Genomic DNA, 15,045 nt, shown 5'->3' with positions numbered 1-15,045 from the left:
CGAGTCCCGAGCCCAGCCCACTCTGCCACTCACACAGTGGCGGGGGGGGGGGTGCCTCCGTTTCCCTATTCATTTGTGTCTTGTTTGGGGACCACTCCTGGCTCTTGCTCAGGGTTCACTCCTGGCGGGGCTCGGGGAACCCGAGGGTGTCGGGGCCTGGGCCCAGCCTGCCAGGCAAGTGCCCTTCCCGCTGGGCTCCCTCCTGGCCCGGTGCCCTCGCCTTCCACGGAGGGGCAAACGCGCAGAAAACCAGACCTTCCCCAGAGGCGCGGGGTCAGCTCCGCGGAGCTGCGTCCACCCCGGCGGGCCTGCCCCGAGTCTGACATGCGGAAATTAAAATAGTCAATAAAAGAGCCGTCTCGGTGGGTTGCTCACTTTTATTGGCTGGTGGGGAAGGCGGTGGGGAGCCTGCTTGGGAGAGGGGGTCTTTCCTCCACGTCCAGCAGGTGGGCTCCTGGGCTCTCCAGGGCGCTGCTTGGGGTGGATGGCCCCCCCAGCACCTTCTCCCTGAGGGGGCGTCACTCAGTTGCTGGGGAGAGCAAAGGGGGCGTGAAGCTCAGGGAGGTGGCGGGTCTGCGGCTGGGTCAGGCTCCCGGGGCGGGAGCAGGGCTGGACGCTCCTCCTCCCGCCAGAGCCCAGGCGAGCCCAGGGCCCAAGCTGGCCACCGCTCTGCCCTTGTCCCCTTCCGGGCACCCGAGAAGCAATCAGAGGCTGTCGGTCAGAGGAGGCCTCGCCCTGCACGGGACGCCCAGGCTGACCTTGACGGGGCCAAGCACGTGCACGGAGGGTCTGCAGCACTGAGGGTGGGCGTGCCCCCCCACGGGGACTGCAGGGGTGCCCAGGGAGTGTGTGCCCTCCGACACCCCTCACCCTGACCTGAGGGCATCGGCCTGGGAGACCATGGCAGGACCTTGAGCCGTCCCCGGCGGGAGCACTGACCCACAGTCCCGGCCCACAGCTCCGCCATGAGCCCCCTGTGGAGACGGCCGGGCCGAGGGGGGGTGGAGGGAGGAAAACAAACCTGCTCAGATGTGCTCCCGTAATATTAACAGTGTCGGCGCCGCCCTCCGAACCGTTCCGGGTGGACGGCGATGCCAGCCCCAGCAGCCCTTCCAGGGCGGCCCGGTACTTTTCCAGCTGCCCGGAGTTCATCCGTATTCCAATTTCCACAGAAGCAGTCAGCTGTGAAATAAGGCTGCGTTAACAAGGAGGGGAGGCGCTGGGAGCCCCACAGGTGGTCCTGGGGCAGCAGGGAGACCCGCCACCCCTGCCCCCTCCGCCCCTGTCCTCCTGCTGCACCTCCCCCAGGGCTCCCAGGGGGGGCGGTGCAGGTGGCTGGCCGTGGCTGGCCGTCTGGGGGACAGGAGCTGCTGTGGACGGGGCGTGGGCAGGATGACTGGGAAGCCCCCTTTCCCCGACAAAGGGCCCCTCCCTCTCTCCTCCTGCAGAAAGGTCGGGAACATGCCAAACGCTGTTACGGCTCCCGACGACCCCTCAATGAGGAGACCAATGCTGCCCCCCTGAAAGCAGTCGGCCCCTTGCTCGGGCCTGTGGCTGAGTCCTGGCGGGGAAGGACGTTTCCTGTGACCTGGCCCGACCCCAGCCTGCCGTGAGGACACGAGTGACGCCTGGGACTCGGGATCAGACCCTCTCCAGGAGAGGCCCGGGTGCAGGGGGCCAACTGGCCATGCTCTGGCCGCCCAGCCCTGGGGTCTGGCTTCTCAGACCCACAGGCAGCTGTGGGGCCCCCCTGCCCCTCCAGAACTGCAGGGGAAACCCAGGCTGCTCTCCCGCCCCCCTCAGCGGGGCTGTGGGAAGGCCCAGGTGCCTCTAGTGGGCCCTCCTGGCCTGGCGCTGCCCCCAAGGCCACATCTCCTCCCTGGACATGAGGATGGGGCCCCGTGAGTCAGGAAGGCATCCTGGTCAGCATCCCAGGCAGAAAGGGGACCCCAGCCCCCGAGACGTCCCCCTGCACGTCACACCGACAGGGAAGCTCCCAGTGGGCCTGGATCCCTGCCCAGGGCCACCTGGAGGGCGGCTCTGTGGGAGGTCACCCTTCCCCAACTGCAGAGAGCCCAGGAGCGCACGGGCAGGGCAGGACACCCCCGTCCCCTAAACACACATATACACACATGCACACGCACACACACACACGCACACACACACATGCACACACACATGCATGCACACACATGCATGCACACCTGCACACCTGCACACACGCACACACGCACGCACACACATATGCACATGCACACACACGCATGCATGCACACACATACATGCACACCTGCACACACACGCATACACACATGCACACACATGCATGCATACACATGCATGTACTCATGCACACATGCATGTGTGCACATGTACACGCACACACACACACCATGTCACTTTCTGGGCCCCAGATCTGAGGACAGTGTGCGGCAGCAGCTGATAGGACAGGGCTCACAATAAGCCCCACTCAGACCCCCGGCTAGGCAAGCCCCCGCTCTCTCTGGATGATGGTTCCATCCCCTCCCCGCCCCGCTGCAGGGAAGTTCCCTGGGTACAGGCCCGGCACCCCAACCTTCACCCGCAGGCACCCCCTGACCCTGCCTGCGGGAAGGCCCAGGGAGTCAGGGCACCGACCCGCCCCTCGGCCTGTCTGGGAGAGGCCAGCTCGGCTGCCCGACAGACTCCTGGGTCCCAGGTCCACTCCGGCCCCCGGGTCTTCTTCCTCCCAGGCTGCCCCTGAGTCAGCGAGGGCATCTGCGGCTTCACCTGCAGCCCGCGTGTGTGACAGCCCCCCCCACGCGGGCTCGGGCCCTTCAGGGTCCAGCTGCCCCCTGATCCTGGCCCAGCCTCGCAGGGGCCCCCATTCTCCCCCCCACAGTCTGCCCCCACACGGACCCTTGGAACCTGCAAACAGACGTGTTCGGGGCCAGGGTTCTAGACTAGCACGGGGCCCCTCGGCCTTGCCCTAGCCCGGCCCCGTCTGCTCACCTGGACCGCTGGGCTCTCCCGTCCGTCTGCGGGGTCCTCGGGGGCCAGGGGCCCCGCGCCCTCGGCCCTGTGCTGCACGCCCAGAGATCTCTTCCGCCCTTTGTTCTGCTCCTTCTCCTGACAGAGAGAGCACAGGCCTGTGCAAACCCACCCGCGCCGGCCAGCTGGTGCCCCCCCCGGGGCCCACACACCCCTCCCCCCGGGGCCCCGGCACGAGGGGCCCAGACACAGGGGGGCTGCAGGACGGCCCTCGGCCCTCTGGGCCGCCCTCGCTGTCGCCGGGGGAGGAGCCCGCCCGGTGCTCGTGGCCCAGCCGTGGCGCCCCGGTTGCTCCCGTTAATTAAGTTAAAGCGCGGAGAGTAATGACCGCCCCCCCTCGTGTGCAGAGCGGGACAGTGTGGCTGCCGGAGCCGGAGCCGATAAAAAAGGTGGCGAGACAGGCGAGCCCGGTGCGCACGCCGTGGGGCGGCCGGGAGCTCGGAGTCCCCGGGAGGTGATTTATGGGCGCCAGCCGGGAGATGGATCACGGGGGGATGTTTGTGCAGCTTCTTCATAAGGATCCGGGCGGGAGGAGGAGGGGAGCTGCGAGCGGGCTCCTGGCCGGCCCTCGGGGCGTCTGAGGCCGGCTCTGAACCGGGCCGCGCATGACCATGTCTCTCTGGCCTGCGTCCCGCTTGGCCCGTCTCGGGGGGCTCAGTGCCCACATGAGCACCCCCAGGATCCTGCGATTCCTCAGCCGGGCCCCTGGGGGTCCAGTTCCGGGCCTGTCCCGAGCCCCGGGCCGTGGTCCCGGAGGAGAGGCGGGTCTATCGGGAGAGGGAGCCGGGCTGGCTGGGGGGGGCGGTGCGAGGCCCCCTCTCTCCCCGCTGTTCTGCGCTGGCCCCGCCCAGGGCCCCGGCTGAGCCTGCTGGACAGCCCTGGAGCTCCCAGGCTGCCCGAAGCCCCGGCCCAGACATCCCTCCTGGTGGGCCCTGCTCAGGATGGAGGAGCACTGGAGTCCATCTCCCGGGTAAAGGCAAAGGAACTCAGCTCAGCACCCCGCCGACGTGTCAGCTGAGGGGCGGCTGGGGCCGGCAGCTGGCTCCTGGCTTCCACGGAGCCGCCCTGATGCTTCTGTGCTCTGGGGAGAAGGGGCTGGAGAGGTGGGGGCAGCTCCAGGTTGGACCCCCCACCGGCTGCTAAGGACCCCCCCAGCCACTGCTCTCCGGGAGCCCCCACTGGCCAGAAAAGAGAGAAGGGACAGCAAGGGACAGCAGGGGTCCCTTCTCTCGGCTCCGGATGCTCGCTCCCTCCCTCGGGCCCAGCTCTCCACCCCCTACCCCCTCAGCACCACTTAGCGGCCCGAGGCTGGCTGGGTCTCCACCACGCAGGCTTGTGTCTCAGACACCCCCCAGGCAGGGGGCTTAGGCGTCCCCGGGGGGGGGCAGGCATGCAGAGAGGCTCCACAGAGATCTACGGGCTTGTTCATTACAAACTTCCTCAGAGGGACGGGGGGCGGCAGGAGAAGGTGGCTCATAGAGGGCTACTGGCACCTCCGCTTGGCATCAGGATTTGATTATGCTTGGGGGGGCACAGCCGGTGGTGCTCAGGAGTCACCCCTGGCTCTGCACTCCTGCCGGTGCCCAGGGGACCGTATGGGACGCCAGGATCAAACCAGGGTTGACCCTATGCAAGGCAAGTGCCCTGCCCATTGTACTATCTTTGCGGCCCCACTGTGTGGCACTGGGGAAGGGTGCAGGGCCTGGGGGCGGGCACTGGGCCCCTTTCTGACGCAGTTGGCTGGGCGTGAGACCCTGCCGGGTGCCGAGCATCCCCCACCCCCCGCCGCGGGGCACCCTCACCTGCATCCTCTGGAGCTCGCTGTGGGTGAAGATGGGCACGAAGGCTTCAGTCTGGGCAGCCAGCATGGTGGCCAGGTGCACCAGCAGCAGCGCGGCCACGGCCTTGCGGGACACCATCCTGGGGCTGGACAGAGGCAGGCGCCCGGTCACCCCTGCGTCCGGCTTCCCGGAGCTGTGTGGCCCGCCGGTCACTCAGCCTCTCCTCGGGGCTGGGCCAGAAAATGCAGACCTGCCCCCCCTCGCCCCGTGGGCTGGGAGAGCGGCCCAACCCCCGCTGAGGGTGCCTGTCCCCCCCCCACACTGTGGGGGAAGTTGTTGGGGTCTTCTAGGCTCAGCTGGGAGCGAGGTGGGGAGACCCCATATCTCAGAGCAAAGTATCTCCCAGACCCGCGATCACAAGGAGGGCGACGCTGCCCCCCGGGGGCCGGGAAGATCTGGGGGCAGCAGTAGCCTGGGGCACACGGGTGGCGGCCCCTCATGGGCTCACGGAAAAGGCCGATCTGGGGGCTGCAGCGATAGCACAGAGGGGAGGGTCTCGCCTTCGTGCTGGCCAACTCAGGAGCACGGGCCCCTGCGCTCATCAGGAGAGACCCCCGAGCACAGAGCCAGGGGAAGCCCTGAGCACTGCCAGGTGTGGCTCAAAAACCAAAAAAAAAAATTAAAAAATAAAAAAGATTTAAAAAGAAGGTTGATTTCTAGGGGTCCCTCGGTGGCTTATTTCCTGCACAAGGGGACGCCCCTGTGACGAGAGCTACCCCGGAGAAAATGAGGGTGATGGAAGGGTGGGCCGGGCCCCGCTGACTCCACTGACCCCCGCTCTGCCCGGGGCCCAGCCGCGGTGCATCGAGAAGAGCCCGGGCTCTGAGTGCGACGGCAGAGCTGGACACTGACCTCGCAGGAAGCAGGGCTGAGAGCCAAGAGGGGCCCCGGGGGGACAGTCCTACCCCAGTCTCACTGGGAAACCGAAGGGGGCCCCTCCTCCTGCACAGCCCGGCCTGCTGGCGGGGACGGAGGCCCTGGGTGGGCGCAGAGGGCAGCCCGCAGGGCACCTCTGGCCTGAGGTGACGCAGGGGACTGGGCTGGGGTGGGGGCAGGACCCTGCCAGGGGGGCCGCTGGGGGCACTGTCAGTCCCAGTGTGTTCAGACCCCAGTGCCCAGAGCAGGCCCAGGCCGCGGCCAACCTGCAGGGGTGAGACCGCTGCCCACGTGGCCCCCTCCCCCTGCAGACCCCGGGCGGGGAGGCAGAGGCCAGCCCTCCCCCGCCTCCTCTGGCAGGGTGGGGTGCCGGACACAGGACCACAGGCTCAGGCGGCCCTGGCCCCGGTGAGGGTCGGGACAGGCCCAGGAAGGCCACTCGGGTGGAGACAGGCTGAGGTTGGCAGCTGAGCCCACAGGGGCTGTTCCGAGTGAGGGGCGGCTCTGATGACGCGGCGGTGGGGGGGGTGGGGACACTGCCAGTGTGAGACCCCAGGGAGACGGCAGCGAGCTTTGCAGGGCAACCGAGGGTCAGATGCTCCTTCCAAGGCCCTGGGCAGCGCCCATTTCCCAGCAGGGGACAGGCCAGCCGAGGGTCCCTGGGGACCATGTTCCTGTGAGCGGGGGGACGGCCAGCACTGCCGGGTGGGGGATTCCAGAGTGTGCGGGGTCCCGCAGCCCCCTGGGCAGGCCTGGGTCTGGAGGGCCCCGCCCGGGCTGGCCGCCAGGGTCAGTGCCCCTTGTCCCTTGGGAGAGAAGCTGGGGGGGTGTTGGCCCTGCTCTGCCGGCCCTGTGCCCACGACCGCCCGGCCGCCTCCCCTCTACCTGCTGAAACACCCGTGGGAGACGCGGCTGCTACAGCGGCCGGCCTCCGGGACCCCGACTCTCAGAAGCCAAGGCCCAGCCAGACCCCCGGGCGAGCAGAGGTGAGGGGTGCTCTTGCCCCCAGCACCCCCCTCTCTCTCCCTGCCGAAGCTGTGGCTGTCTGGTGAAGCCCCTTCTTCCCCGAGACAGACCCCCTTATGCTGGTCTTCACGCGGACCTCGGGCCTTACCGCAAGGACTTGAAAGGAAAGCGGGCAGAACCCGGGGGTCGCTCCTGCCCCATAGCACCCCCGTCCGCCGGCGCCTGTGCTCCCGGGGGCTCAGGGCTGAGTCGTCTTCCCTGCGATGAGGGGCTGCCACCCCTCTCCCCTCCCCCGGGACCCCTGTCCTTTGTCCCCACTCCCCGACACCTGCTGGCCCGCCCTGCTCGGTGCTGGAACCTGGCCGCCGGCTTCTCGGGCCGAGGGGGCTTCGGGCCAGGTGACCCCGGAGTCCGCCTGGGGCTCACTCCCGCTCTCGGGAGGCGGCTACTCACGCGGTCTGGGTGGTCGGCCAGTCTCTGTGGGCGAGCTGGTGTCCGGCTGGAGCCACGGGGCCCTTATATCCCTCCCTCCGGGGCCCATTGACCTTTGGTCGCACCCTTGGGGGCTCTGGGTGGGGAGCTGGATTCTTGGGGCTCACGGAAACGGGGGCAGGGCCTGCGGGACGTCCCTGGAATGCCCCTTTCCCCGACCGCCGGGCGGGGGCAGCCCTGTCCAGACGGCCTCTCCCGACCCTCCCAGGCTTCTGCTTCTCTTCTGCCCGGTGGGCAGGAGGCTGAGCGGCTCCAGGCCTGCTCTCAGCGGGGGTCGGGGAGTTTGGGGGCGACAGTGTGGCAGGTGGGAACCACGGGTTTGCTCCCCGACGCTCTGGGAGCGACCCCGAGAGCGGAGCCCGGAGCGGACCGAGCACCTAGGGGTGTGTCTGCCGTGGCCAGAGAGGGCGGCTCGTGTGCAGCCTCTGTGACACCCGAGTGACAGAAAGGCTCAGGGGCCTTTGGGGGGTGAAGGAAAGGGAGTGACAGTCCTGCCCCGGGGCCAGCGAGACTAGGGCCGGGGGCCAGGGGGGTGTCAGGTGGGGGGCCAGGGGCCCATGTCAGGTGGGGGATCAGGGGCCCACATTCTGTGCCCCACCCAACACGGCCCCTGGACCCCACAGGTCACGGCCCTGGGCAGGCTCGGGACGCAGGGCGCGGGAGGCACCAGCTCGCTTTCTTTGCAAACCGAGGCCTAGAAGCCGGGGCCTGTCCCGGGCTCCCCCTTCCTGTCCCCGGGCTGCTCTGTCTTCCCCTGGGGCCAGTCTGCGGGTGGGCGGCCAGCCCGGCCCAGCCAGTCCCCAGCCCCGCCCCGAGGCTGCCCCCGCCGGGCTCCTGGTGGGGCCGGACCCCGCAGGCTGCCGGGGCGCAGAAGCGTCTCCCCTGCGCTTCCTCTCCCAGGAAGGAGCGGCCTGGGGCCCGGCAGGAAGCTGAGCTGCCTCCCGCCCGGCAGGGCCCAGATCCAGCCCTGGACGGGCGAGAGTGTGAGCAGCAGGGGAGGGCGCAGGAGGGCCAGGGGGAGTGTGAGCGCCGGGGGGGGGGTATGGGGGGAATGTGGGGGGCGGGGGAGGGGGACCACGATGGCGATGGGGGGGCCCTGAGCGCCAGGGCGGGCCCCTCAGCAGCCCCCATGCTGGGCGGGACCTGTTTCCCCCACTCCTAGTGGGGGTGTGGGGTCAAATCAGGGCCAAGGCGAGCCCGCCACCTTATTTGGTTCTAGCCTGTGAATGAAGACTGAATTTTTTTCATTTTGAATAATGAATCACCAATTAATTATTAATTAATTATCATATTAAACGATTAATAATGCAAAGCATCAAAAGAATCGTCTTGAGTGACAGGTCTCTATGAAATGCAAATCCTCCTGCCCATAAGTTTCGTGAGGGTCCGGGGGCTCGTCCACTGGGCACCAGAGGCCTTCCGCCGAGTGGAGATCGCTTCTGTTTGGGGGGACGCTCGGGGCTGGCTTCGGGCCGTGCTGGGAGGTGCCAGGGGCGGCCCAGGCCCCCAGCAGGCCACATGGGCGCTCAGACCCTCTCGTCATCTCCCAGGCCCTGAAAACAGTTTTCTTTTTTTTTTCCTGGATCTTATGGAAAGTTTTCTCTGCTCTGACCTGGACTGTGTGTGAGCGTGCTGTGGGCACAGACGCGGCCGTGCTGAGAGGTCCTCCACGGCCCTGTGGGGTCAGTGTCGCTGCTGTCCCACTGCACGGGCGGGAAGGCCAAGGGGAAACCACGGCGAGGCCACACGTTGTCCGATGCCGCGTCTCCGCTGGGCAATGCTCCGTGCATTTCCGCCTCTGTGCTCTGAGTGGCACTGCGGACTCCCTCCCTCCCGCACCCCCCACACCCTTCCCCCCTCCCCCTTGCCCTCCCCGCTGCAGGGCCCAGGCCAAGTCCCGAGCGCCTGCCAATACCTAGTACCTCCCCAGCCCCTGTGTGGGCTGGGCGCTGGCACCGGTGCAGGTGGGTCTCCTGTGCTCTCTGGTCGGGGGGGGGGGGGGGACCACAGCGTGCGGGGGAAGGGCTGCAGGTGATGGCCGGGCCCTGTGCCAGGCGCGGGAAGCCCTCGGCCGTTCCTGGCGGCCCTTCCCCACCAGGGTTTGAGATGGGGGCCCGGCCCCCGCGGGGCCTGCCTGGCTCCCGTCCAGGGATGGATGCCTTGGAGACACGCAGGCTGAGGGATGATTAGGGGCTTTTGCACCCGGGCTGAGCCTGCGGAGAGACGGGGGCGGGGGGGCGGGGGGAGTGAACACGGTAATAACCGGGATCGGCGCTCTGGGCACGGAGAGCTTAGCTGGATCGCTCCCACGGCGCTGCACTCCCGAGCCCGGAGACCTGCAGGGCTGCAGCGCCGTGGAAGGCAGGAGGCGAGGCAGGGAGGGCGGCCCTCGGCCCGCGGGGAGGAGTGCCCGGGGCGGCCCGTGTCAGCAGCGGGGCCTCTCCCTTGCGCCCTGCCCGGGCCGGCTCTGGGCACTGCCTCTCTGGGTCTCCGCTGTGCTCCGTGCCAGAGGCCCCGGTACCCGCTGTGTCTCTGTACCCCGGCAAGGAGCCAGGGATCACACAGCGAGGAGGGCACTGGCCTTTCGGGTGGCTGACTGGGTTCCCTCCCTGGCACCTGGCGCCCGGCACCCTGACGCCCTCCAGGAGTGACCCCTGAGGGCAGAGCTGGGAGTCAGCCCTGAGCATCGCTGGGTATAGCCCCTTCCCCCCGAGAAATGAAACGAGCAAAATAGAAAGGGGAGTGGGATGAATGACAAGGCTGGTCCTGGCCAGCTTGTCGCCGGCACGTGCAAAGGCTCAGTGTCCAGTTCCCTCACTAGAAACTGGACGAAGACACAAAGACGGCAAAGAAAGCCCCGAGGCGTGTTCTTCGTGGTCCCAGCGGGAGGTGCCATGGCCGGCGGAGGGAAGGCATCGGGACCCCCGCAGCCTGGAGAGGACGGTCCCCAGACTCCGGCTGACTCGAACCACCCGGGGCCTGGGGGGCCTCCTTCCCCCGTGGGTCGGCCACTGGCTGCTCTCCCCTCTGTGACCTTGGGCACAGCTGGCTGGGCGCGGCCTGCACGTCTCCACTAACGGCCCGGAACAGGGAGGCAACGGCGTGTTAATTAAATCTGCAGATGATACTAAACTGGGAGATGTCGCCAACATCGGGGAGGACGGAGCCCTGACAGGACACGGGGCCTGAGGTTAGAACCCGGGGCTGGCCGTGGCCCGCAGAGCCGCCCGAGCCGCGTGCTGGACACTCGGGGGTGGGAGCGGGGAGGGGCCGGGGCTGCCACGGCGGGGGGCGGGGGGGCACCTGGCCGGGAGGGCATCTCAGCAGCTCAGGCCCTGCCTGTCTCCAGAAGGCTCCGCAGAAGAGGCGGAGGACGGTGACTCGAGGCAGCCGGAGCCAAGCAGCGAAATCACTGGGGATGACATAAACATGACAAATGGGAGGATTCCGGAGGCCTGCTTGCCCGGAATGCTGGTGAGAATGAAACGCACGCTGCAAAGGCCATTTGCAGCAGAGGCGGAGGGGACGTGAAGCCCCAGCTTCCCAGAGCCCAGCGGGGTGGGGGGCTGCCCCTTCAAGGTCCTCTGCGTCCCTCCCAGTGGGCAAGGTGCAGGGCCAGGCCCCCGAGCAGCGGTGCACGGGGCCAGAGACGGCATTTAAAAGTAGGGCAAGCCACGCGCCAGAGATATATTTTAGGCAACACCCGTGTCCTGACCCAGGGGACGCGGGCTTTGGCGCCCATGTGGGGTGCTTTTCTTCTTCTTCTTCTTCTTTATTTTCCGAGCTTGCCCGTGACTCAGAGAGCAACGGCATGCAGCAGCCCCTGAGCCCCACCAGAGCCCCGGGGCGGGAAAGGGTGCAGCGTGGAGCGTGGGCCCCGTGGGGACTCTCAGCGGGGAGATGCTCCTGGTGTGTGCGTGACACCAGCCACTGGACCGGCCTCCGCGTCTCCCGCTTCCCGGGAGGCCTTGCGACGTGCGCCCGGAGAGCCGGCAGCCCCGGCCCCAGGCAATCCGATCAAATGTTTTCCTTCCCGTCTCCGACTCGGCAACGATTGGCGGCGCGGACATCGCGGGCTCGGCTCGACAATAAGGCGCTGCCCGGCTCCCGCTCGATACTCCCCGGGCGGCTAATCCACTCCCAGAACTGCCCGCGTTCGTTTCTGGGTTCCCTGCCTATTTATGGGGGTTTATCACCAAAGCCTCGGCTATAAAACGCGCGGGAAGCTTACATAACTCCTCGCCCAGGCGGGGCTCGGAGCAGGGAGAGGGGGGCGGGGTGATCCCGGGTGCCTCCTCCCCCACCCCGACCATCAGCCCCCCACACACACAATTTTTTTTTTCCTTCTCTTCCTTCCGTGAATTGAGTTTGGTGACACTAGGTCACCTTTTGACTGAGTTTTCAATATGTGTTTTTAGATTTTTATGGAGATGATGGATGGATGGAAAGAGAAAGCAGATGGCGTTGGAAGTGACGAATTAATTACAAGGAGAGTCTGGCCTGGCGGGGGCCAATGGGTCTCCTTTCTCTCCAGCCGCCCCGACCCCAGGGCCAAGGCTGCTGGACGCAGGAGGCCAGGGTCAGCCTACCGGGCTTCATCAGCGGCGAAGGAAGCCCGTGGTCAGGAAAGGTTCGTGCTTCCGTGTTTTAGAAGTAGAGAAGCCTCCGGCCGTGGTTTTCCACGGCCAGGTGGATGGCAGCCAAGGTGGTTTAAATGTCAGCGGCGTCTCGGGGAGGCTCGGGGAGCGGGAGCTGGCTGCCCAAACTCTTCCTCTTCCATTGCCTCAGCAAACTCCAGCCGAGGACTTCTCCACATCCCTGGGCGGACGGATTTTGGATTTGGGGGTCTGCCAGCAGTGGCTGATGGGAGCGGTGGGCCGTCGGAGGCTGCCGCCACCGGCAGCCGAGGCCTGGTCTTCCTCCCTCTCTCCAGCCCTGGGCCCCAGGACTAGCTCTGGGTGTTGGGGGGGGTGGTCCTGGCACATGTCGGGGGGCTCGAGGGCTGAGGGGGGCTGTGGTGGTGGAGGTCTCCGCTCAGAGCCGGGGGCCCCTCACTGAGGGATGCCTGCGGAGCAGAAACCTGGCGGTGCCCCTGGGTCGGTCGGTCCCTTCCCTCCTGAACTGGGCAGATCCTGGGACCCCGGGCGCTGCGGAGACCCCAGGGCTCTGCCACTCGTAAGGTCAGGCCCAGAGGCTGGAGCGATAGCACGGCGGGGAGGGCGTTTGCCTTGCACGCAGCCGACCCGGATTCGATTCCCAGCATCCCATATGGTCCCCTGAGCACCGCCAGGGGTAATTCCTGAGTGCATGAGCCAGGAGTAACCCCTGTGCATTGCTGGGTGTGACCCCCCAAAAAAAGCAAAAAAAAAAAAAAAAAGTCAGGCCCAGAGCCCGTCGGAGGAGCTTGGAGAGAACAATTTGGGACTGTGTTTGTTTATTTGGGGGCCACAGCCGGCGGTGCTCAGGGCCCACTCCTGGCCCTGCGCGCAAGGATCTCTCCCGGTGGTGCTCAGGGGACCGTGTGGGGGGCTGGGGATGGAACCTGGGTGGGCCCTCCGCAGAGCAAGCGTCTTCCCTGCTGTCCTGTCGCTCTGGCCCGAGAGAGCGGTCTCGATGACGGTCAGCCGGGGCCAGGCTTCCCGAGACCTTGCCTTGGACGCGGGTGGCCTGGAGAGCACTGAAGAGGGGGTGTCAGAAAGAACCTCATTTACCCGGCCCTGTCTGTCCGGGCCTCCCTGTTTCTGCTTCTTCAAAGAAGAATTTTGTTGCAGGAGCCACCGAGACATCGGGAAGCGTAGCCCTCACCCCGCGGGGCCGCGGGAGGGCTCCCGGGCTTCTGGCTGGACGGGCACAGGGACTGCTCGTCTCATCATCCCTCGCTCAGGCCCGCTCACCAGGGCTCGGCTGTCAGCGCTGGATTCGGCCCCGGAGAAAAGCTATCCTCGGAGAAGATGTGCGGGTTGTTCTTTGCAAAAAGGAGAGAAGAAAGGAGGAATGTGCTTAAAACAGACACGCGTGCGGCCCCGAGGGGCAGGAGGCATAAACTGCCAGAACAGCTCCAATCCAGCTTGGATCCTCCTGCTCTCGGGTTTTCCCGGGGAGGACGGAGAATGAAAGGGAGCCCGGTATCCCGCCTCACTTCCCAGTCGCGTCAAGCAGCCAGAGAGTGGCAGGAAGATTACCTGCAGGAGGGCCTTGTGCGGTGGGAGAAGGGTTCACAGCATCTCAGCGGATCAGATCGTCTCTGGGTTTCGTAAGGAGTGAGAGGCACATTCAGGCCTTTTCTGCCAGGGCATGAGCAGGAGCCCTTTGAGAGGCTGCAAACAAAGAGGGTGGGGGGCAGGGGTGCAGACTCACTTTGGGCTGATCCCAGGGGCTCCCATGGGTCCTGGCCTCTGGGGAGGGGGTCCCCAGCAATGCTCTAGGCTGGGGGAGTCACTACAATGATACCGAGCACTGCGGTGTGGGTCTGACGGTTCACAGCAAGAGCCTGGCACTGCCCGGATTCAGCGGTTGCTGGGGGCCCCCGGGGGCCCGGCCAGACATGCAGAGCCGAGGCTCAGACTCGGGGTCCTGGTCAGGCCACCTGGAGCCCCGACGTCTCTCCTCGCCTCAGGGCTGGCCTGCAGGGTCCTGAGGAGCTAGTGGCTCCAGGGCAGGGCAGGCCGACAGGCTGCAGTGCTGGGTGGAGCCTGGCGCCCCCAGACCCTGGGCCTTCCCCGTCAGTCCTTCAGAGGAGGAGGACAGAGGGGTCACGGGGGCAAGGGCTGCTTGCGGCATGACGGGCAGAAAGGGTTGGTTGGGTTTTGCCTGGGGGGCCACACCCGGTGGGTGACCACATGGGTGCCGCGCCCTCCCCGACCGTCCTCTCTCTGCCCCAAAGACTTTCCTTCGGGCAGGGCGGCCCCGGGGGAGCAGGTCTGGGCGCGGGGCGGGGGGGCCGTGGAGGAGGTCAGCTCCCAGGAGCCGTCCCACACCCCCACGCCGTGCCTGGTCCTCTGCCCTCCTTGCCGCGTCCCTCTGCCCTCTCCACCCCCGCCGCCAGCTCCCCCTGGACGAGGGACATGTTTCAGGCCAGCCGTGTTATTGGATTTTAAATGATGCTATGGCTTTTTAATCCTCGCTTTAATTGCCTTTCCACGCGGGCACTGAGAGTGGCTGATTACCAGGCAAGGGGCGGGCACTGACACTCCTCACCCACGTCCCTTCCAGCTGCAGCGAGACGGACAGGCCGGGACAGGGCCCACGCCCACCCCCGGGCGCTGTCCGCGGTGCTGACACCCGGGCGCCCCTGGTCCAGGCGCCCCGGGCCCCCCAGCACGTGCTTGGCTGCAGCCTGGCGGAGCGCCCCCTGCTGCCAAAGTGGGAGCATTACCCCGCAGAGCAGCGTTGGGTGCCGAGGGAAGGCTTGGAGGGGCAGGAGGGACCTTAAGGGGCTCCGGCACTCGCCTGGCATGCGGCTAACCCGGGCACAAGCCCAACATCACGAACGGCCCCCCAAGGCCCCCCAGGAGCGAGCTCTGAGTGCAGAGCCGGGAGTGAGTCCCGAGCACGGCCGGGCCGGGTGTGCCTCCCACACCCCGGGAACGGGAGCCGGAGGTGGAGGGGAGAGTGGGCGGCAGCTCGGAGGGCTTCCTGTGCGGGGCGGGCGCGCCTGCTCTCTCCGGAGAGGAGCTCTGGGAGGAAGAGCCAGTCGCGGCCCCCGCCCTGCCGGCCCAGGCCCCAGCCTGCTCGTCGCGTCCCCCCAGGAAGAGAGGCCCCTCTTCGTCCCCCAAGACGTGGTCTGTCTTCCGGCAGTTGTGGGCGACAGCTCGCCCCATGGCCACGAGCTGGGGGTGCT

General features: G+C 67.2%; 1 protein-coding gene across 1 annotated transcript; it reads right to left on the bottom strand.

Moving 5' to 3' along the window:
• Nucleotides 1-522: 522 nt before the first annotated feature.
• MLN (motilin) lies at nt 523-4,949 on the bottom strand. Its single transcript, XM_004617716.2, has 4 exons — nt 4,833-4,949; nt 2,992-3,108; nt 1,022-1,182; nt 523-529 (listed from the first exon to the last, which is right to left on the bottom strand). The coding sequence occupies exons 1-4, from the start codon at nt 4,947-4,949 to the stop codon at nt 523-525; spliced, it is 402 nt and encodes a 133-aa protein (XP_004617773.2).
• Between the last annotated feature and the right edge of the window lie 10,096 nt (nt 4,950-15,045).

Source organism: Sorex araneus, chromosome 2 (genome assembly GCF_027595985.1).
Source record: "Sorex araneus isolate mSorAra2 chromosome 2, mSorAra2.pri, whole genome shotgun sequence".
Taxonomy (NCBI): Eukaryota; Metazoa; Chordata; class Mammalia; order Eulipotyphla; family Soricidae; genus Sorex; species Sorex araneus.
The sequence above is the reverse complement of the archived record's forward strand: the minus strand, read 5'-3'. Positions and strand labels throughout refer to the sequence as shown.

Coding starts and splice junctions, on each gene's coding strand:
- MLN (XM_004617716.2), bottom strand. CDS start 4,949: ATGGTGTCCCGCAAGGCCGTGGCCGCGCTGCTGCTGGTGCACCTGGCC. Junction 3,109..4,832: donor GCGAGCTCCAGAGGATGCAG/GTGAGGGTGCCC, acceptor TCTCTCTGTCAG/GAGAAGGAGCAGAACAAAGG. Junction 1,183..2,991: donor GGGAGAGCCCAGCGGTCCAG/GTGAGCAGACGG, acceptor CTTATTTCACAG/CTGACTGCTTCTGTGGAAAT.